A 22312-nucleotide genomic window follows, 5' to 3' on the forward strand; every position below is an offset into this window, starting at 1 on the left:
AAATTCATGTATAACTTAGATGAAAGGTTTTGATCCACTTCAAATGTTGACTTACTGTATATATATCACAATAATTTATCTTTAATCATTCGAATGTCTCCAGTACAAAGCATTTAAATAATACAAATTCAGATTTAACTGAAAATATGAAGTTTAATAAATAATTTGATAATTAAATATTGTTATCAATGACATTGTTAATCCATTGCAAATTTATATTTTTATCCCTATACAACTATACAGTATGTATACGTTTTTATTACATTTACAAAATATATTTACAAAATAATACAATCAGATCAACAGAAACTCAAGTGTCATTTAAAATGGGAATAATATGTTTCAAAGAGGAATCCGTTTTAATGCAGCCTGCAATGATTTCTTGAGGAAGGTTTCATTGAAAGACAGACAGCTGGAAAGTATGTGGTGGCATGAAGGATTCACCTGAAATAAAAAAATAAAATAAAAACCTTCGTAATTAGCAGTTTTACACTTGCTTTTTAAAAAACATTTTAACATGTAGATATTTAGTGTTGTGATGCTTATTAGTTACTATGCCTCAGTAATTTGTGTATACTATGGAGAATAATTAGGTTTCTTAGTATTAATGATGCCGAGGACCATCAAATTATACTTAAAATATTGTGGTTGAAGGCTATGGTCAGGTGTTTTTCAAAAATTTAGTTATTTCCATATATTACAGTTATACTCACATGTGACTGATATTTGGTCAAGACACTCAGCAACATCTTGGCAAACTTCATAGATTTGCTAAAATGTAGAGACTGTTTGCAAAGCTGGTCGGCGAAGAGAGAGAAATCCTCTACACTCAGATCAAGCTGTGAGCATTACAACAGAAACCATTAACATAGGACTAAACCATCCTTTAAGATTCAAAGGATATTTTTTGAAGTACCTTTGAATCCAGCAATGCATGGATGACTGATAACACACCCTCATCCCAGGACACTCCAAGTATTGTCCTAAGATTTGAATGCAAATTTCTATGGTTAGTAAAACTCTGTCAGCCTGTTAAGTTACTCAAACATGGTATATTCCAGCAATTTCATTCTGACAGTAAAACTCTGTCAGCCTGTTAAGTTACTCAAACATGGTATATTCCAGCAATTTCATTCTGACAGTTAAACTGTAAGATTCAGACTGACCGAAATACAAGAAGTCTGTGATGTGCCTCAAGGCAGTCCACTACCAGTCTACAGAGTAACTCTGCCTGGGCGCTTCCTAAAGAGAACATACAAAAATTAAATATATGAATAAAAATGATAAATACAAACAAAATGCATACTAACTTTGATATGCAGGTAAAAACAAAACAAAAAAACATACTCTCATACCAGTTTGTCCCTTCCGTAAAATTGGCTCTATCAGCGCCTGGCAGGTCGGTCTGGGGTAACGAGTGCAAAGAGACGTTACGACTGTTACCAAACAACGAGAGGCAGCTTCTGCAAGGGACACAATCTGAGAAAGAGAAATACATATATATATATAAGTGCGACTGAGCTTTTATTCTAGAAATTATCAAATATTAAAGTATCAATATGAAAATATATATATTTATTTCAATCATAACACATACAAATTATATCATTATTATTATATTTCTGTACGAACCATAAAAGGAAACAAAACAACCAAAGTTTCGGGGGTACGATTTTTTTAATCTATCAAAATCATTTGTAACAATTGTCAATCACTTATGATCAATTTATTGCATCCTTGCTGACTAAAAGTATTCATTTTCATTTATTCATTAAAACATTTTTTTACCAATCCCAAACGGTACGCACACACACACACACACACACACACACACATATATAGTTTATATATTTTCTGATATCACAAGAATATTGTGATATATTTTTATGTGTATATTAGGGGTGACCCCGATTAGTCGAAGATTCAATGCTTCGATTGGAGGAGCCTGATTCGACTACCGATCTCACGGTCGAAATCTTCGCAGAGCTGTTATGAAACGAGGATCATGCCACTTTGGCTATATGAGGGCGCTCAATGTCTGATTTCACATAGAACTACCGGTTTTCTGTCAATACGTTAATATTCAGCCTATTATGATAATGCTGTATATAAAAATTAGGGATGTCCCGATCCGATCCACGGCATCGGTATCGTGCCGATACTGGCCCAAAACGCTAGATCGGATATCGGAGGGGAGAAAAAAAATGATCCGATACCTATGATCCGATACCCATTAGGGGTGGAATGGTAAGTATTCGTACTGAACGTACATTCGGTGCATGGATTTACACAGAGAATACACGGTATAAAAATAAATAAATCTCGCGTGCACATTAATTAATGTAATACGGAACTAACGTTACTGTTAGATACGCGCATATGCGGGTTCTTTAGGGACACCTAATCTGTAGCTCGCCTTAGCTCTGAACGCGCGTCTATATTGCTTCAAACGCTCACTTTATCATTATACGCGCGCGGCGCGTCCTATTCGCTTTGGACGCGCGAATGGATTCAAACTGTTCAAGCATCGAACTAGACGCGATAGACGCAAATTTGCCGCTCTATTCGCGTTTGGCGTGAACGCAGCAAAATGAACAGGCTGCGATGTCAAGATTGCAATGCTGGTGTGTGTGTGTGTGTGTGTGTGTGTGTGTGTGTCGGAGAGAGAGAGGCACGGGCGCGATCGAACAGTGGAAACATAAAAACATACTCCGTCATTTTCATACAGGACATCATTAAAACTGCAAAAAGTGTTTAGCCTACTTATATTTGTGTAAAACACAACATTGTGCTTTTGTCAAACTGTAAACTCTTGTCAAACTGTAACTGTCTCACACACACACACGCTGTTTAAAAGCAAAAATGATCTCATCTTTTGGACATTCATCATTGCATTGGTTTTCATTTCTTGTCCTAAAACAGAGCACTAATCTGTTTATTTTTAAGTTACACATTCTATATTGAATAAAAAAGAAAATCAAATGTGTTTTTAAAAGTAGTATTATTTTATACAGAAATAAATTATTTATAATTCAGATGAGAATAAAGTTAAAGTTAATTAAAATTTTAAGGAAACAAATATATTGATCTGAAATATAGCAAATTATTTTCAAAATCATTCAGGTACAATTACCAAACATATCTCAAGGTCTTTTGAATAAAGCCTGGCAGTCTTTCATTATCAGCTGTTGTTGTGGACTATACACTGGAGAAGTATTTTTCTCCATTTGAGTGAGATGTTTTTATGTGGCTAATTGAGCAAAGTGCTTCCATTATATTTTATTATTATTAGTATTAGTTCAAGAATAAAATAAAAATATCGGATTGATATCGGTATCGGCAAATAGCCAAAGCTTCGGTATCGGTATCGGAAGTGAAAAAGTGGTATCGGGACATCCCTAATAAAAATATGTAAAGAAAGAAGCTTTTAATAAATATTTTTTAACGTGCGTGAATAACACCCATGACAGTGTCACCCCGTGAAAATTCTGGCTACTATCGTTATTTTAATAATTTATTTATTTTATTTATTGATCTGTCAGGGTTATCTAATCTAACTATTTGTGGCTTGTGTTTTGAATATATGTTCCCCTGCACTTTAGGCATTTTGCACACATTTGCTCATCTTGTGACTTGATTCTGATTTATTTCGTTTTGTATTTTTATTTATTAGAAAGGTATATTCTGTTCTAATTTAATTTAGTAAATTAATTGTTTATTTTTTCGGTGCATCGATGTTGTGCTGTACTTACAGGTAATTTAGCCGATTTAATTTGATTTGCATGTGAAATGCAAATCCTGTCTGCAGTGTGGCCTTTCTGGAGTTATTTATGTTATTTCTTAGTTTTATTGATCCAAAATGTTTTTATACATTTTCTTCTATATCTTTGTGTGATTTTCTGTACATCACGGCTTTGAAATGTTAAAGCCCCGCCCCCATACACATGATTCGACTATTAGTCGACTATAGGCAAAACTTGATGATTCTGATTGGACTATGAAAATCCATAGTCAGGGACACCCCTAGTGTATATATTACTCACCTGTCATAGTCTCAGTACTATGATGAAAATGATAATCATTGTAAGATCTTTTACCTATGACAAATGAAGGCACTGACCTTGTCGAACAGCAGGTGTGTGATCACAGCAGAAGCAGTGCTGTGACTGAGGTCTGGAGAAAGCTCCAACAGGCAGCTACAGAACTGAGGTAAACTCTGTTCAGATGCTTCAGACAAACACAGCAGTGAACACAATACCTCCACCTGTGATCAGATACAACTCATTTATACTGATGGAAGCATTTATGGAGTAACTAATCCAAAAAGCATTTCATTTTCAACTAAAACACCACAAACCTCATTGGGGTCGCATTCATGAAATACTTTCAGAGCGGACAGAGAGCTCTCATCCCACTGTGAAGAAAAAAAATAGAAATGATATAAATGGGATGATTTATTGCAGTTACATTTGCATAAAACAAACATTTCTTACCACAGACTCTGGATCCAGTAATTCTTTAATCACAGGAATGGCAGCCTAAAAAATGGAATGCAAAATGTTAGAAATTCATCCATTAATTCTGACACAACAACATGAATCCATAATTATCCTAATTTGATCCTGAAGAGCAACAACTTTCCAGAGGTTTATGCATGAGCAGATTACGGTAACAGTTTAACTAACACTAATAAAAGTAAAAAAAAATGCTGTAACAACATTTTGCTCATTGTTAGTTCATGTTAGCTGATGGATTAACTAATGTTAACAAATGAGGAGACCTTATTGCAAAGAGGTACCGAGATTTTAATAATAACCTAACTTTTAATGGTGTATTTTAATGTACTTTAAATGAAAAATCAGTTTAACTGCACTGAATTCCACTTTACCTTCATGTTGTCTGGCAGGTTTTTCGAAGACCCCAACAGATCAGAATGAGCCTGTGATACAGAGGCAGCACTCTGGTTCTGCTGTGTTGTTCTCATTTTATGTTCCTCCTCTTCAGTCAACCTCTCTTCTTTACTTGGAGAGAAATCCACCTTTACCCTTTTACTTTGATGATCTTCCTGGGCATCTCCATCATGATCCATGTTGTCACTTTTCCTTTTTTTCTGATATAAAACAGACACGTCGGTCTCTTCACCCTGTGTTTTAAGTCCCTCAAAACAAGAGGCCCATCTTCCCTTCGCATTAGCATTCCTGAATCTCGCGCAGAGACTATCTAGTGTCTCCATACAGTTTGAGGTGAGGAGGGTCCCTTTCCGAGTGCCCTCAATGTCTCTTTGGAGCTGCTTGATTAAGGCACAAGCCCACTGATTTTCCCTATCATCCTGAGTCAGACAGTGAAGCAGATGGAGAACACTGTCTTTAGGAAGTCCGGGGTGAATCAGATGCAGAAAGCACAGCAGATTTCGCTGAAAGCCTTCAGAAAACAAGCACACCAAAGGTTTCCTGTGAAACAAACGAAAACAACTATTCTATAACCAACTCTTTTGTTGACAAGTGCAAATGCATGTATATGTATGTGCACATTTTTCATAAATGAACATATTTTGATAGACATTTATTTACAGAAAGTGGAAAACCACGTTGTTTTCTGATCTTTTTTATGAAAGTATAACAAGTCGAGCTGACAGTTTTTGACAGTCTACTTACAGAACGAGTGCGTCCTCGCACACACATGCTTCCTGCTGGCACAAAGTCTCTAAAAACGGAGTAAGTGTGAAATCTGGATCACATCTGCGCTGTTTATTGAAAACTGTCTGCGCATTATTCGCCCCGGTTACTCCTAAATGCAGAGCGTGAACCAACAACCGGGACCGTCCGTCAAAACGCTGCATTAGAGCTTTCAGATCCATCACTGGACTTAATCACACATCACCGACGAAGCCTGCTAACGTTAGTTAGACGGGCTCTGTACTAACTAACGTTATAATTTTTTAAACTGAAGTCGTAGCGGTTCCAGATACAGCAGAAACATATGGTACAAACTAGTTTTAAACAATGGTGGATCAAAACACTGCTGAAAGCTCATGCAAAGCACTAATGTGTAAAATGTTTCGAATGAGTTCTTTCTGTGGCTCTAAACAAGCGCTTATCGTACACTGGCGACACCTGCAGGTTTGGAGGTGAATTACAATAAATCAGCCCTCTAGCGACATTCTGAAAGCAAAACTGATACCATCTGTCATGGTGCACAATCTCAACCGTTTAAAATGGAATTGTTAGAATACAGGTTAAAACCAGTCTAATGTGTCCTCCCACCTTCTTCAAAGCATTTGTTGCTACATGACTGGTAGCACACAAAAAAAGAAAAGAAAAGTGCGGATCAAGCGAGGCAAACAGTGGAACAATTTTTTATTTTCACTTTTCTTTGAATGAATACAAACATGTACTAAAAGTCATAAAATACGACATCAAGTCTTGGTATAACCTGTTAACACTGCTGAAGAGAACAGTACATCGAAAGCCTGCTGACAGGTTGCACACGTAGTGTTTGGAAGAATACTGGTAATAATATAAACTAGGAAGTACACAAAATATTAAAATCTGATTTCATACAAAAGGTATCAAACAAAGAGGGTGTGAAAATCTGGAAGCAGCACAGATGACGAAGTTAGATCAACAAGTGAAAAAGCTAGCTGAAATAAGTGACCATGCGTTCAATTTTAACTTTTTTCCACAACTTTTTTGCCACAGTCCCTTCCCCAACTAAACCTGAAGATACAGACTCAATGTGAGATCTGAGCATTCAAACTTTTTCACCAACCTCCTTAAACTAAAGGCAAAAGACTTTCACACTCATACAGAAACACACACATACCAAGTCTACACAGCTAAACAATTAGCCAAACATGTAGGGGTAGCTAAAGTGAAACCAACCCTAAAAAGGGACAATTACATTTCAGTGCAGAAGATAAGCAAAGCTCACTCAAGGCTGAGCCAACATATACATGACTTTAGAAGGTCCTTAGTCATCAAGAAAATCCAGAAAGTCATCATCGTCTTCATCCAATAGAGTTAGGGCAAAAATGTAGCTCCAAATTTGGAGGCCGTCAATCCCCAAATCCTCAAACATATCAGCTGTGTCCTAAAAACAGACGAAAATGACTAACTGATGTTCAATATAGCACGGGAAGACAGCATAGCAAACATTATTCCATTTAAAAAAACTACAAAAACAACACAATTACCCTGGGTGTTGAGCGCCTGCGACGGTGTATGTGATTAGGCGGCACGTCATGACTGTAGATACACTCCGTTTTAAAGGGGCAGCATCCGTGACGCATGAAGAAAGTGCACTTTAATTTGCTAGAGATAAACAGAATTCCAGAATCAATGTAAAGGGTCAAATAAACCATTACAGAAGACTTGACAGCATGAATGTGAATCATTCTAACCTGCTTCTTTCTTTGAAAGAGGCTATCAACGATGCCTTTTCCTCCCCATCACAGACCCAGTGCTTGCTGGGAACGTAAAAGGAGGATTTCACTCTGCATTGTGGGCAGCCCCTGTTAAAAAAGAAAAAGAAAGAAAATTAAACATTCATTTAATCTACCCATTCATACAAGAAAAAGGGAGAATGGGAGTGAGACTAAACTAACTTGATGACATCCTCCTGGAAGTCCTTCGTTTTTCTCCAGGTAACGATGCAGCTGATGCAGAAAGCATGATTGCAGTTGGGTAGGATGCCATAACGCCGTTCCTGAGCGGTGGTCTTCTCAGAAATCTTGTCCATGCAGATGCCACAAGCCACATCTCCTGAATGTCGCTGCTCCATCGAAACTGCAGCACCGCCCTGATCTGGTCTCTCTGGCAAAGTTGAACTGGTCACCTATAATCCAATTACACTTCATTAAACCCAGGCTGATGAAAATGCATAATGCTTTGTGACTGATGTTTTAGCGCATAATTAATTAATTATTTATATATATATATATATATATATATATATATATATATATATATATATATATAAAAAATACATACTTTTTGGACTTCAGCAGGTGCTGCACCAGGCACAGAGCCGGCTGAGCTGTTATTATGTGAAGAACCAGAGTGTGCAGCGCCACTTTGTTGCAGCGGTCTCGATGCACCTGAAGAGGACAACATAATTAAAACCATACAAAGAAAACGTGATGTGCAGTTTCAAAGAAAAACCTGAATAAACAGTAATACCCTGCCGGGGAGGTACATCCTCCACAGCCCCGAACTCTTCCTCCTCAGCGATTCCTGTGGTCATGCGTTCAAAATTCTGCTGCAGCACGCTCATACTTGTGACCAGGGGCTCAGAACCCCTCCGACTCAGGCTGTAGGCTCCTTGAGGAGGAAGAAAGGACTCAGATCCCCGGCGGTGAGCCAGAGAAGAGGGGAAAACGGCAGGAGCTGAACCACGTCTGCCGCTCCCTGAAGAGCCCTCACCCCCTTGCAGAACATGGAGATACCTGCAATTCGAAGGATGAAACTTGTATCCTGCTGTTCTTATATACAGTATATGATGTTGAAAAAGGCCAGCTGGCTGCTTACCTGCATCGATCACCAAACCAGCAGCCACCTTTTTGGAAGTACCTACAATGAACCTGGAACGACGGTACAGCAGGAAACTCGTGGAGATAGTAACAGCTCGGACCATATCGACAAGATCCATTGATGAACTGCCTGCAAAACACAACATTTGTTTACAGCTGCAGCACATGTTTCACAAATTCTCGCAGCATTTAATTAAAAAAGCAAAAGGGTTAACAATGGAGTCGTTGAGCCCTCGATCGTTCGTGTTGTTATTGACTACGGCACTAAACGTGAACTCAAAACTGTTGGTCTTTACACGTTCAGTAACAAATCTTACAACGGTATTTTTCCTTCTACGTGTCAGTACAAAAGTATATTTGTAGTAGTTTGTTGTAACAGAACTACTCTTTCTACTAGAAGTTAAATCGCTCGCTGCCTTAACCGGATGTAAACATCAGCGCCGAGAAACGTTAAAGCAGGAAAAGTCACTCTTTCAAACAGATGATCGGAGCTAAAAACGAACTTTTCACCCAGTCTAAACCACATAACTACCTGCAAACTTCTCTTTCCACATTTGAGCTGTCTTTTCTCGAATGTCTATAAGGTATGCGATACCGATCCATTTTTAAAGCCTCCAAAAACTTGATTTATTCAGTTGTAGGAGCGAGTAAACGGATAGAAGAGTTGGCGAGAGTGAAGCGCAGGAGACCCACGTCACGCAGAACGCGCGCTGGCCAACCAGGGACGTCCGTGTCTTTTCTATAGAAAAAAAAACAAAAAAACACTTCGCCAGCTGACATCTAAACAAATGAGACTTGATCTCAGAATTCATTTATATTTAAATTACCAATTAGCATTAAACATTTTCTTGAAATATTTTATAATTTTTATCCTAATTGTTTGCTTGGTGGTACTGTAGCAAACCATACCACTGATCTGCACATACTTGCAGCTGATGAACATACCCACCTACAAACTGCACTGTTGTTTCCTGAGCCCTTGGATGATTGTGCGTCCCTTTCCATCTTGCGTTTGTCCCTCTTTGTCTGATGAATAGCTAATGACATACACACTTTTATAATTGTTGGGCGGGGCCTTCCCATTTGGACGTGTGATGGACAGGGACGCATCTCAAACGTGATGCTTAGTGATGGTCCGAATCAATTCCAGTAAATGATTATTTTAAACAGTAAGGGTTCAGAAAGTCAATTCAGCGACATCACGCACGAGATACTTTTTTCTATGAACTTTTATTATGGGTAGGCCTATAATAAAAAAATGTATATAATACATATATCAGCTCTGATATGTCGGTTCTCAGTTCAATATCACTCGAGTACCGCAAGGACCGATTCAGTCCGAATCATTCAGAGTGGTTGAATCGATTAATAAATAAAAATTCCGAAAAGAACGATTCGCTACGATGCCTTGCAGTAGGCCTAGGCCTAAAGAAAGTAAATCGTGAAATATAAGATAGTAGTGAATAAAATGGGACATTTGGTCTCTAATTAAAGGATTATTCATTGACACCAATTGTTTCTTATTAAAATGTTTAATAATGATTTAAACATTTTAAATAGTCTGGTAAACGATAAATTAAAGATTAAACTAACATTAATATTTGATTATGACTGCAAAACGCGAGCTTTTCATAAATTACAAGAAACTTAGTGATGTCTGGAATTGTTTTACTTTGATCCAAAATAATATTCCACAAACCATAACACTTGTGCATTATGTCTGATCTTATTAATGAAGCAAGACATTTCTGAGACAGATCAGACCAGAAAAGTAGAAAGATATTGGCCGATGTCTGGTGTGAAACTGGGTGGCAATGGTATTTTAAGAATAAGAAGAGGGGAAAAAAAAATGTTTCATATTATTGTGCTCTAGTTTCACAGTAACAGGTTTCTACATGACCATAAATCTCTGACATCAAGTTCCATCTTGAATAAACAGATCAGGAAAGTAAATTTCAGTCATAAGAGAAAATTTCAGATATTTCTGATATACTTCTGGATGTGAAACGGCAGATGTGTTGCACATCATATTACTGCCAATTAATGTAATTTAACATTAAAACTGCTTTTTTAACATGTACACTGTACTTTTAGACTCATAAGCGTCCAACTTACTTCAATAAAGTATACAACACAAGTTTTCCTCAAGCTGACTCAATAAAACCATTCATTTGCAATGTACATATAACTATCATGACATGATCATTAACTAGTTAATGCAACTGATTTAGAGAATAAATTTAAGTTTATGAGTACTATAAACCAATTCGACCATAATGTTCTAGTCTTAATGTAACCACAGACTGCTTGTTTGTTTTCAATCACACAATATATAATCATAAAACATTTTCAATCAACATACTAATGGAAGACCTAATTTAATACAACTGTGTATCAAGGAGAAATTAAAGATAATTGAAGTCGTGTCTCAATTCAGTAAATATGACCTAATGAAATACAACCATTACTGGACAGTATGCAAAAATATAAGTACCATCAAGGTACCAGTGCTTAACAAAGGAATCAGCACTTAATAATTATATATATATATGCATATAAAGAACAAAGTGAAAAAAACATTTCCTTCCATACAACCGAAATGATCACACTGTTGTACGTTTATCCCAAAGAATTAAAGTGAATTATTAAACATAGATTTGTCTTCAGTTTCAATACCAATATATATTTGTAGCAGCTGACGCTGAAAACAACATCCTCAACAAAGTAACATAATTCCAAAATAATATACCTGACTGCTGTACAGTTGTGTGGAGTACCTTTTACTTTAGTAAAAGCGCCTAATCAAACCAGGTGGACAAGAACAATCACAAAAATAAAAGCCCTACAAAGTTAAACACATACAGTGAGTGGCATTTCAAAAACTTGATTGGGCTCTGATCTCCTTAAAGAAACATTCTAGATATCACTTAAATGTACTTGCAAACCAAAACCATAATGGAAGAGACGACTTCTAAAGGTGTTAGCCCTCATCAAGCACATGAAGAATAACACGACACTAGTAGTAGTAGTAAACGGTGACTAAATGTTCTGCGTCCTGTATAGGCCTATAAGAACAGATTTGAGTTTAAATAAAAAAACACTCCACAAAATCAGAGAAAATGTCAGTATTCAAAGTCAATATTTGTAAAAGTCCTTTACAAAAATTCATTTAAAAAAACCCAATGGCACCGCAGCGCCATAAAGGTGTGTGCACTCTCTCCGTTCAGGAGGGAGGTTGAAGAGCATTCTCTAGTCAGGTCCTTGAGTCTGTGAGCTCAGTACATGTCTTTATAGATCTCCTGTAAAAGCGGGTGAAGGGAGGTTTCAGATTCAGTCTTTTTGATCATCTGAACCAGCTGGGCGTTCTCTGTGACCAGCTGTCTGAGGTCGGCCATCTTCTGGAGCAGTTTGGGGAAGAGATGAGAAGAGTCAGGGTGGTGCACCTGAAGATGTTGGTCCAGAGCTTGCAGGATACCATCCTGAATCTGTTCCACCTGCTTCACGTTCATCAGCCCAGGACGATCTAGAGCAAAGAAAGACCCTTTTTAGCTACCATTTTCTCCTTTAGCTAGTGTTCCTGTTATGATAAACAAGCTCTCGATCTCTTTGTTATGTTTTCATTTCACTGACATTACCCCATAACAAATTCAGATGTGGATGGAAATTGTATAAATAACAACAAAAGGACATCAATCAAACAGCATGGCCTTACCTCCGCACAGTATGATGGCTGCCACAAACAGAGCCAGGTCACTGTCATCCAGCTCCAGGGCATTGAACTTCACCGCAAACTCAAACTTGGGCTCCATGATCTCACTGAAAGGTTTGCGTAGACTACGCAGGAACTCTCTCGTCACGAAGCCCTTCCCATTGGCCACCAGCAGCCCGTCTTTGTTCATGAGAGATGGGAGCATCGCAAATATGGACTCATGGACTCCATATTTTAACAATGTTACCTGAAAAGGTGTGAGACGAATTTAGTGGAAGAGTATGCATTAATACTTAAAAGGTACAATATGTAACCAAAATGACCAAAATTTAAATAATGAGTCAATACAACAATCCTTCTTCTGTGTATTTGTCTTACCCTGATTCACTATAGTAAGCCTATTATAAGTCAGTGTTTCCCATAAATTGTTTTTTTTGTGGCGGCTCGCCACAATATCAACATTGACCTCCACAAATAGATTTCAGTGCTTCCCATTCATTAACTAGACTGTGGCGGCCCGAAAATATATTTAAACTTCTCATAATAACATAAAATGTCTTTAATGTTGTGTTTTGCGTCATTGCTGTCAAACAAACTAAAATCGAAAGTGCATCAAGGCTTAGTGTCCTCATCACATTGCAAAAGACTGTCTGTTTGTGCTGCAAATAGTTATTATAGCTAATAAAAGTTTTAAATATGGATTATAAAGCTTAGAAGAGCCAGGATATTTCTTAAGTATATCTCCAATTGTGTTCATCTGAAAGAAGATAGTCATATACAGTACACCTAGGATGGCTTAAGGGTGTATAATTTTCATTTTTGGGTAAACTATCCTTTTAATTCATGTATGACATATTATCAGCAACTAATAAATATCCAATATATTATATAATGTTTATATTTATTCATTTAGCTGGATTTTTTTTAAAATAACTAACTATTACATTTAACTACAAACAAGGGGAAAAAAGTGATTGTTTTAAGGAGCCACAAACATCACTAGTCACTACTCAAAACCAATAAACCTTAAAGGGGACCTATTATGCCCCTTTTTACAAGTTGTACTATAAGTCTCAGGTGTCCCCAGAATGTGAGCTCAAAATACCGCACAGATAATTTACTAAACCATGTTGTAAATGCCCATTTTTGAAGCAAAACACGCTGTTTTCATGCATGTATCTTTAAATGCAACTAAGCTGTTGCTCCCTGGCCCCTATCCAGAACAGTGCTGTGCGTTTACAGCGCGCGCACATTTGGTTTTGATTATCATCTCTATCACGGTCACGCTCATGTAAGACTGCAGTTCTTCATCATCATGAAATATATTATTTGTATGCGTTTTAAAGCTATATCAGTTTAAACTTCTGACATATGGTTTTCTGAGCACACACACCCAAAGCACACGCACAGAAAGCTGGCTGTCAAACAGCGTGTCGCGTGAGTATTAAACAACGTTTTCTTTCACTCTTATAGCACTTAAACAGACAAGGTTATGTCAAAAACAAACACAGTCAGCTATGTCTGTGAACGTAAATTGCAGGGTTTAGATTTGTGTATTAAAGTGACAGCAGGGTAATATACAGTACCTACTGCTGTATGTGCTGTTAATATGAATCAAACAACTAAAGAAAACCTGAAAATCCCTCACTCCACTTGATTAAAAATCTTCAGAAGCTTTAATAAGAATACATTTCTTACTCAAATGCTGCTGTTAAATGGAGCACAGTCCTGAACGGCTCATTTTGAGACACTGTTTCAGATTTATGGGGAAAATAACAAACGGAGTGGATGGATTTTTACAATAGGCTGGATGTGTGCACAATTCAGACATAATTATGTTCAAATAAAAGTGAGCATTGCATAATAGGTCCTCTTTAAACAAAAGATTTAACCAATTATAAGTTAAAGAGGTAACATGGATGGTTCTCACCTGATCATTTAGGAAGAGATCCACAAAGCCAGGGATGTTTTTGGCAAACTCGGTTAGCTCTCGCACAGTTTCCACTGTGGTGCACTGGCAGCGGTAGAAGACATGGACCCCGATCTCTTTGTTGGGTGGTGCTCCGTTAAGCTGATTCCAGACCAGCCCGTTTTCTGCCTGCCACAGTGAGTCCATATCATGGATCACAAAAGGCTGGAGATGAAATGAGAACACAATTAAAAAGAACTAAAAATGCTTTTTGTGTCAAATACAAAAAAACAATAACACTTCAAAAACAACAATAACATATTGGCTTATTGTCAGAATTGTAATATCAGGGCATCATTGCTAAAATAAACTGAGAATGTTGGTGGCATCTTACTAAAAGCTGAGCGCATACCGCTGTGCAGCTCGTCTTTCCCGTGAGGATGCTTCTAGCTTTCTTCTTGGTCATGTTGAGGTTTTTCAGGTAGGCTGTGTTCACGTGCTTAGCCAGTGTTTTGAGGTCAGCCCCACTAGAGCTTTTCAGGTTCTCCCCTGCGAGGAGCCCTGCCACTAGCTTCTTCTTCTCCGCCTCTGGCATACGTCCGTACCTGATTGCTGAGACAAAGAAACAAAAACAAGCTCAGCATATATTCAAAAAGCAATTTATGTACACCAAAATAGTCATAGCTGAGCATGACTATTAATAAGCAGTTTGTACTTTTTAAGTGAAGGTAAAATGAAGGGGATCTCACCATCGTGGGACATGCCCAATGCCAGGCACTTCTGGAAGCGACAGTACTGGCATTTGTTCCGGCTCTTTTTCAGGACTTTACAGGCACGCTCGCAACGCTCATACTCCAGCTTCATACGAATGGTGCGTCTGAAAAACCCCTTTAAAAAAAAAGATGACTCACTGAAAAACAGCAAGGCACACATGTGCTTGGATTGCTGAATTATTTCACCATGGAAATGCTATTGATCATTAGGAAGCCCAGTGACTTAAGGTGAAGTCTAAAGAGATTTTAGACTTCAATTAGATGGCTCATCCCTTCAAACACACACCCTGCCTCCCTCTAAGTCATGTCAGTGAGTTCACATCATACAGACTGGATTTCTGAATGGTTAAAAAAAAAAATTGTATTGGCTGTTTATATAACCTTGGGCTGTCAACAGAGACAGGTGTTATTTCTCAGGATATCTATTTCAGTAATATATGTCAGGTAGTATCGCTTACGGTACCTTTAATGTTGGTTTATAATAGATGATGGTCTATTTTAGGCCATAAATGCACCCACGGTTTGTGAAAAACCTTGACTGCAGTAGTTGCAAAATTTCAGAAAAATTACCTTGCAGCCTTCACAAGCATGAACTCCATAATGAAATCCTGAGGCTTTATCTCCACATATTCGGCACTCAACGTTCAGGCCCAAACTACTGGGGTCATCTCGACCCAGCCGCAACTGGTCTGACAACGAGAGAGACGGTGCCTGTAATGGATCTATAAAAGTGAGAGAGAAACAGAGAGAAATTACTTAAAGCATCTCTTATGAGAGCACTACAAAAGTGTGTGTTTTATGAAGAAAATAGAACTATAAAACATGAACTATTCATTATTGTATAAACTGCCATAAATCTGTCAAATTGTCTATTGAAATGCAAGAAAGAAAGAAAATTCTATACCATATTTTACACATCACGATATTATGCCATTTTATAGATAAAACAATGCATTTACAATTTTTGAAGTAGGCTACTTCTATTGATTTGAATCTCCTATTAATTTTCCTTTGTTTAATCAAGGATGAAACCAAGTTAAAAATCTAAGTCATAAAAATATATTGTGTATAATGTAAAAGTATTAAAAAATATATATTAAAATATACAATTAATACATGAATATACAGTCGTGGTCAGAATTATCGGCACCCTTGGTAAATATGAGCAAAGATGGCTATGGAAATAAATCTGCATTGTTTATCCTTTTGATTTTACATTCAAATAATTCACAAAAAAACGAACCTTTCATTGTAGTAAAATTAAAGAACATAGTTCTGATACACAGCTTCACAAAACAAAGACAGTGGCAGTAAGAAAATAGTTAAAGCATTGAAAATTCTCATTTCCACCATCAGGGCAATAATTAAGAAGTTCCAATCAACTTAAGATATTACAGATCTGCCTGGAAGAGGAAGTTGTTTTGGAGGGTTTCCAGAAAAATCCTCCGCTCTCATCCAAAAACAAACTCGAGCATATTCAGTTGTCAGACACTTCTGGAATTTCAAACAGGACTGTGTTCTATGGTCAGATGAAAGAAAACAAAAAAGCTATTTGCAGCAAGATGGGTTTTTACCTGTAACAGAAGTGTCACTATTCTGTTGAGGACTCTCCTGCGGCGTTCCGTCTCCATTCTGTAGATTCGCCCCCCATGATCCCTTGCTGCTGGGCGAGACCGCTAATCCTGTGGCATCTGACGTCTCGCTGCCTTCGACCTCCTCGCCCGAAGCTGAGCCCGGCTCCTGTAGGTCTGACATCCCTCCGCAGTCCGAGGATGCAGACTGACCCTCCTGGACTGCCTTCCATATTGTCTCTTCAAGAATCGGGACAGACTTCAAGTCTGTCCGTGGAGACGACTGGCCCTTCGTGACTCCATCTACTGGGCCGTCACGTTTCATTTCTGAGGTAGGTTGCTCAACCTGTTCCATGGTTCTCCCGTCTGGCTGCTAAATCTCATAACCATCCATCAAGTGGCATTGCCTCTGCAAAGACAAAAGACAGGAAAAGGGAGGTCAATTATTGCAACAGTGCCTCAATACAACAACACCGTATCAGAATAAGACCATCACAGTTGGAGAAGTGACCTAGTGTGTAGTGCACATGCTCCAGAGATTGTGCAGGTGATCTGAGTTTGACCTGAGATCCAATACTGCTAGTGTCATTTCCTGACTCCACCCAACCCCCATCACCTCTCTGCTGACTCAAAAATAAAATTAAAGACAAAAATGAATGACAGCATCAATATCAAGCACAGCAAGGCTTTGTTCACATTGGAGGGGAAACCTAATTTATTTCTTAAAATCCGATTGCAGGGTCTGATATTTCAAAGCATAAACTGCAAAAGTAGGGTCCTGGAAGTACAAATCTCATTAATTTTCGCCGCCGAGATATTGATTTTTAACAATAAACAAAACAAACAAACATACATGAGATCCACCAATCAGCTGATGTCATATGGTGACACACTACCGTTCCAAAGTTTGGGGTCAGTCTACACAAAAATATTAAACAGAAATATAAAATAGGCCTATTAACATTGATAATAATAAGAAATGTTCTAATGTTCTAAGCACCCAATTAGAATATTAGAATGATTTCCGAAGGATCATGTGACACTGAAGACTGGAGTAATAATGTTGAAAATTCAGATCTGCCATCACAGGAATAAATTACATTGGAAATGTTTAAAATCACAATTCAATGTGTTTTTGATCAAAATACATGGTGAGCATAAGACCCATTCAATAATTTTTTGGAAAATGTTTCTTACTGACCCCAAAACTTTTGAATTGTAGCTTATATGATTATAACTACACAATGTGCAGTGCTTCCTGGAATGAGTAGTTCATACCCTCATAAAAGACTTGTAATAACCTTTAGGCTAATTTTCTTTTGTGCTTCAAATCTAAGTTTTAATCTGTTATCTCAGTGTTGGTTGGTTTGGTTCATGGCATTGAGCTTTTTTAAATGCCTATGGTGGAAAAAAATCATTGTTGCTCAAACCTTTTCAGGAAAAGTTAATCCATAAACGTAGAAAATAAGAAAGTAGCTTTTGTCTTAACTACTTGGCCTCTCATTCATTCACCACTTCCGATTACATGACCTTTATCTTTTTGAAGCAGTCACAAACTGTGCAGTCAGCAATTACAGGTCTGTGGTATATTTAGTCTACATAGAGTGAGAAGTGATAAATCCATTATGAGACTCTGCTAGGTTGTTTACTTAAAAAGATAAGATAACCTTGCAAAGAAAGCTTCTGTGGAAAGATATTAAGACAAATATAAAAAGAGTTCGCAGAAAATGTTGGTTGTTCAAATCTTACATAATCAAGAGACCAAACGAGAATGGTGTATCAATGGAGAAAGACCTATTTGCATGAGCAAACAGAATAAAAAAAAAAACAGTCAATACAAAGGTCAAGATATACTGTGTTGCTTCTGGTTGACAGTGTACTTTACCAAGTAATAAAATGTCTTAAAGGCACAGTACACCTAAAAATGAAAGCCCTGTCATAATTTGCTAACCCTCATCTCCTTCCAAACCTTCTGGGGAACACAAAATAAATTGGAGTCCAAATAACATTGAACCCCATTGACTTTCATTGTATGGACAAAAGAAACTCCCCACAGAAGAAAGTAAGTCATACAGGTTTGGAATGACATGAGGGACAAAGCTATTCGACTTCAGATGAATGACGTCACGTCCATGTCTAGCACTCAGCAAGGAAGACAATGATAACAGATGTGAGGGTCATACGGAGGATGGAAACCTCTACCAAACAGACTGTAATCCGTGGATTCTGACAAGAGGATTACTCAGTGGCCACATCGATGTGACTAGCCCCAAACAAAGACAAAGCAATTTAATAAGATATCTCAGTTGTTATTGAACGACACTATAACATGTGAAAAACGGCACCACCACATACGAGTAGGCTTTACGTTAACTTCTAAAGATGCACAGTACATGAAGCGATCAGAAATGCTTTGAGCCAGTGTTCAGACTTGTCAGCAACCCGTCATTCTGGTTTTCAGCTTATCTGCATTGTACCAAGGTTGCAAACAAGTGGTGACCCACACAGAGAAACTAAATGAGTCAGTGTGCAGAGGTTATGACAGACACGCATACCAGCCTCTGGTTCTCTCAACAGCTTTGTTTTTAAGGGAAGACACTACAAGCAAAACCAAATTGTTGTGTTTTTTCCATGCACTGCTCAATTTTGAGACCATTTTGCATGCCTTCTTTAGACTAGTGGAAAGAAAATATTTAAAATACACATTTAAGAGTTTATTTTATTACACTTAATCAATTTGCATCTGTTGATTTCAATTCACTGAGCCATTAGCCTCCACTTCAATGGCACTGTCTTACATGCACAAACCATCAGCTTTATTCCCATCTATATTCTGAAGGTTTTTTATCACTGGCCTGATTTATACATCACTTTATTCCTAAAAACATGGTGAACATTTTTTTTTCCTTACTCCTGACTTTATTTCTGATTTTATGTGTGATAAAAAGAGTTAAAGTCCCCTATGTAAAAAACATTATTATTCGAACAAAATGAAACGCATTTATGTCAGACACTTATGTTCTGAAAATGTATGGAAATGATTGCATAGACAACATTTCAAGAAAACGTACAATACAAAACAATTGTGTTGTACTGTGATTAATAAAATGTTTTACTCTATTCACCTATGGAGTCTTGCCTTTATAAAAGGACAGTAAAAAAAAAAAAAAAAACTCAAGGCACAACCAAATGCATTATGACAGGATATATAAAACAACTGCTGACCGTGACCAGACAGTAGATATTTACCTATTTTGTTAAAACTTTAACTTTGTATTCAGAGTGAAAGTATGCAGTCCGTGTTGTGTGTACACAAGGTCACACTTCTACAAAAAGCCTTTCAAATAGAAAAAAAAAAAAAAAAAAACATTTTTCACTTATTCTAAGTAGTACAATAAACATTTCGCAATGCAACAAGCTTCCTCAAAACTTCTTTTGATCTCTTAAAAGTGATGGTGTCAGTTTGATCCAGACGACGTAACGTTACTCTTGCAAGCAATTGCTAATTTTCCTATGATAACATGCTAGCTTTAATTTGCCAGTCAAAACCTTTTTTTTTTATTTTTTTTTTATTTGCAACCAAAAACGTTTTAGTAAAATACATTTAAAAAAAAAAACGTTTCTATGTAGCATGTGCTGACTAATGCATTCCTGGGCTTACTGTATGTTAATAGTTAGCGGTTTAAATCTAATTTAAGTTAATATGAACAATGCTTGGCCGAGGCAGCAAAGCTTAACGTTACATGTATAATACACGTGGTGAAATTCAAAATAATCAAGAAACAGTGAATTACATGAAACCCACTGCTGATTAACCTTAATAAATGTGTGTTGACATAATACAAAATAGCCAAACATATAACGTTAGCCAGATACAGCCTGACACACACCAAATCTGCCTAACGTTAGCTGACAAAATCATGACTTCAAAACCGTGACATCAACTAGCTAACAGACTACAACATACATTTATTCTGATATGGACACATATAGTTTGCTAGTAACGTTAATCAGATAAAGTACACACGAGACTTTATTTAAGAAAAACAGCGAGTTTTGGCTAACTAACAGTTAGCTGTTTTGGTTTACCTTGGTGTTTACGGGCCAGGTTTGAAGTTTCCCAACGGTCGATCAAATATAAATATACTCTTCTTACGTGAAGTTAAGTTGTTTTGAGACTCAAATGAGCCCATAGTCCGTCGGTTTACATCAGTTTTGTCAACACTGTGTCCCCGTGTCTCTTATTCCACACATGCTAGTCTGAGGTTAGCACTAGCTAGCTTAACGCTAACATGTTTTTGTTTAGTTTTTTATTTTCTTGTTCACGCTTTCAAATTTTTCCTGGTCAAGCAATTACGATTAAATAGGGTTAAGATTAAAGTAACAGGCGTTTTCGTTTCATATTTTTGTTATCCATTCTTATAAAATCAAATCAGAATACGGATAAAGCTATGAGCATCGCGCTGTTATTCCTACACTTTTTCTCAATCTGGTCTAGTAACTCCATTCACTTTGATATTACTCGGTTGTCAGGGATGACAGAAATAAAGGAACTAGAAAAGATGCGTGTATAGAATTTGACTGCAGGGGTCGCTCCTCGGCCTAGAGTAGTCCATGAGGTCACTAACCAATCGAGAGCAAATCATATAATCGAACTCTTTTGACCACTGACATTTAGTACAACCATATTCACAATGTAATTTAAAATTATATATATTTAACTAAATACGCGTAGAAAGATCCACCTCTATAAACGATTTTTCAGCTTGAGTGCAACAAATTTTCCTTTGACGTATGACCTAATCACGTGATATGTGTTTGTCCAATGACAGCTCGATTCTAAGGGGTTTAGTCAGGGGACTTTGGTTTCTGAATCTGTTTTCCATTCTAGGTATAACAGGCGTTTGTGTGGTTGACAGCAACGAAAAAGTATGGCGTGAATGTTACGTAATACAAGGTGGCTAGATTCAGCCAGTAGCAGATAGATGAATATTAATGACGCTCTATGAATCATAAATGTTATTTCCTGCGACTGCGAGGGTTGAAATGGTGCTCTCAACTAGGCTACTGGAAAATCCCTTGTAATAAAAGTTGTTAAATGTTAATGAAGATTAATTAAATGTAGCCAGTATTTATGAGTAATGAGTTAACAAATAAGTTCAATTCAATGTATTAATACTATTGTTAATCGTAATTTAATGAACTTTTGGGAGTTTCAAAGTGCTCCTGTAGATGGGGCCATTAGACAGGAGTCTAACAGATGGACTTGACCAAACAGATGAACTTAAAGATATGATCGTGCATCAAAAAGTGTTAGCTGAATGTCCATGCTGTTCGTTCTATACATACATAGCCTACATACATACATATACATACATATATATATATATATATATATATATATATATATATATATATATATATACAGACCCTTTCCAAAAAATTAGAATATCATGGAAAAGTTTATTTATTTCCATAATTCCATTCAAAACGTTAAACTTCCATAGATTATAGATTCAGGGCCCACAACTTAAACGATTTCAAGTATTTAGTTGTTTATTTGTACATAATTTGGGCTTCCAGCTCATAAAACCCACGAAAACAGGATTTCAAAAAATTTGAATATTACATGAAATCACACAGTAATTACACAGTGATACCATGGTCATTAAACCAGGTTTTGGTTATTTTGGCAGTGTGGGCAGGTGCAAATCCTGCTGGAAAATGAAGTCAGCGTCTCCATAAAGCTTGTCTGCTGAAGGAAGCATGAAGTGCTCTGAAAATGTCCTGGTAGACGGCTGCGTTGAGTGGACAACACAGTGG

General features: G+C 37.2%; 3 protein-coding genes across 8 annotated transcripts; all 3 read right to left on the reverse strand.

Annotated features, from left to right (window-relative positions):
* Positions 1-136: 136 nt before the first annotated feature.
* Positions 137-6098, reverse strand: fance (FA complementation group E). The gene is made up of 10 exons (XM_084390439.1): positions 5655-6098; positions 4889-5450; positions 4494-4538; positions 4358-4414; positions 4121-4264; positions 1356-1479; positions 1167-1242; positions 917-983; positions 714-839; positions 137-444 (listed from the first exon to the last, which is right to left on the reverse strand). Exons 1-10 carry the CDS (start codon positions 5855-5857, stop codon positions 343-345), a joined length of 1506 nt encoding a protein of 501 aa, XP_084246565.1. The 5' UTR covers positions 5858-6098; the 3' UTR covers positions 137-342.
* Positions 6099-6338: 240 nt separating this feature from the next.
* mkrn4 (makorin, ring finger protein, 4) lies at positions 6339-9658 on the reverse strand. 2 transcript variants are annotated; one of them, XM_084389573.1, is made up of 9 exons: positions 9477-9558; positions 9060-9266; positions 8526-8657; positions 8178-8443; positions 7989-8095; positions 7604-7833; positions 7400-7510; positions 7193-7310; positions 6339-7089 (listed from the first exon to the last, which is right to left on the reverse strand). In XM_084389573.1, exons 2-9 carry the CDS (start codon positions 9128-9130, stop codon positions 6970-6972), a joined length of 1155 nt encoding a protein of 384 aa, XP_084245699.1. In that variant the 5' UTR covers positions 9131-9266; positions 9477-9558; the 3' UTR covers positions 6339-6969. The 2 variants fall into 2 exon arrangements, with proteins under 2 accessions (XP_084245699.1, XP_084245698.1); XM_084389572.1 differs by lacking the exon at positions 9060-9266 and having other exon boundaries at positions 9477-9658.
* A 520-nt stretch (positions 9659-10178) lies between these two features.
* ppardb (peroxisome proliferator-activated receptor delta b) lies at positions 10179-21038 on the reverse strand. Of its 5 annotated transcripts, none has more exons than XM_084389896.1 (9): positions 20579-21038; positions 19739-19826; positions 16493-16898; positions 15489-15640; positions 14895-15033; positions 14540-14757; positions 14167-14370; positions 12240-12483; positions 10179-12050 (listed from the first exon to the last, which is right to left on the reverse strand). In XM_084389896.1, the coding sequence occupies exons 3-9, from the start codon at positions 16842-16844 to the stop codon at positions 11803-11805; spliced, it is 1557 nt and encodes a 518-aa protein (XP_084246022.1). In that variant the 5' UTR covers positions 16845-16898; positions 19739-19826; positions 20579-21038; the 3' UTR covers positions 10179-11802. The 5 variants fall into 5 exon arrangements, with proteins under 5 accessions (XP_084246022.1, XP_084246021.1, XP_084246020.1 ...); XM_084389895.1 differs by lacking the exon at positions 19739-19826 and adding an exon at positions 17001-17112 and having other exon boundaries at positions 20579-21037; XM_084389894.1 differs by lacking the exon at positions 19739-19826 and adding an exon at positions 17001-17116 and having other exon boundaries at positions 20579-21037.
* Between the last annotated feature and the right edge of the window lie 1274 nt (positions 21039-22312).

Source organism: Rutilus rutilus, assembly GCF_951802725.1.
Source record: "Rutilus rutilus genome assembly, chromosome: 19".
NCBI lineage: Eukaryota > Metazoa > Chordata > Actinopteri > Cypriniformes > Leuciscidae > Rutilus > Rutilus rutilus.

Excerpts from the sequence above, each read along its gene's own strand:
- ppardb (XM_084389896.1), bottom strand. The coding sequence starts at position 16,844 with ATGGAACAGGTTGAGCAACCTACCTCAGAAATGAAACGTGACGGCCCA. Across the intron at positions 14,758-14,894 it reads ATTGGGCATGTCCCACGATG|CAATCAGGTACGGACGTATG; the intron begins GTGAGATCCCCT and ends TCTTTGTCTCAG. Across the intron at positions 12,051-12,239 it reads AGCCATCATACTGTGCGGAG|ATCGTCCTGGGCTGATGAAC; the intron begins GTAAGGCCATGC and ends TCTTTGCTCTAG.
- mkrn4 (XM_084389572.1), bottom strand. The coding sequence starts at position 9,637 with ATGCGTCCCTGTCCATCACACGTCCAAATGGGAAGGCCCCGCCCAACA. Across the intron at positions 8,444-8,525 it reads TGGTTTGGTGATCGATGCAG|GTATCTCCATGTTCTGCAAG; the intron begins GTAAGCAGCCAG and ends TTCGAATTGCAG. Across the intron at positions 7,834-7,988 it reads CACCTGCTGAAGTCCAAAAA|GTGACCAGTTCAACTTTGCC; the intron begins GTATGTATTTTT and ends ATTGGATTATAG.
- fance (XM_084390439.1), bottom strand. The coding sequence starts at position 5,857 with ATGGATCTGAAAGCTCTAATGCAGCGTTTTGACGGACGGTCCCGGTTG. Across the intron at positions 4,415-4,493 it reads TACTGGATCCAGAGTCTGTG|TGGGATGAGAGCTCTCTGTC; the intron begins GTAAGAAATGTT and ends TTTTCTTCACAG. Across the intron at positions 4,265-4,357 it reads ATGAATGCGACCCCAATGAG|GTGGAGGTATTGTGTTCACT; the intron begins GTTTGTGGTGTT and ends ATCTGATCACAG.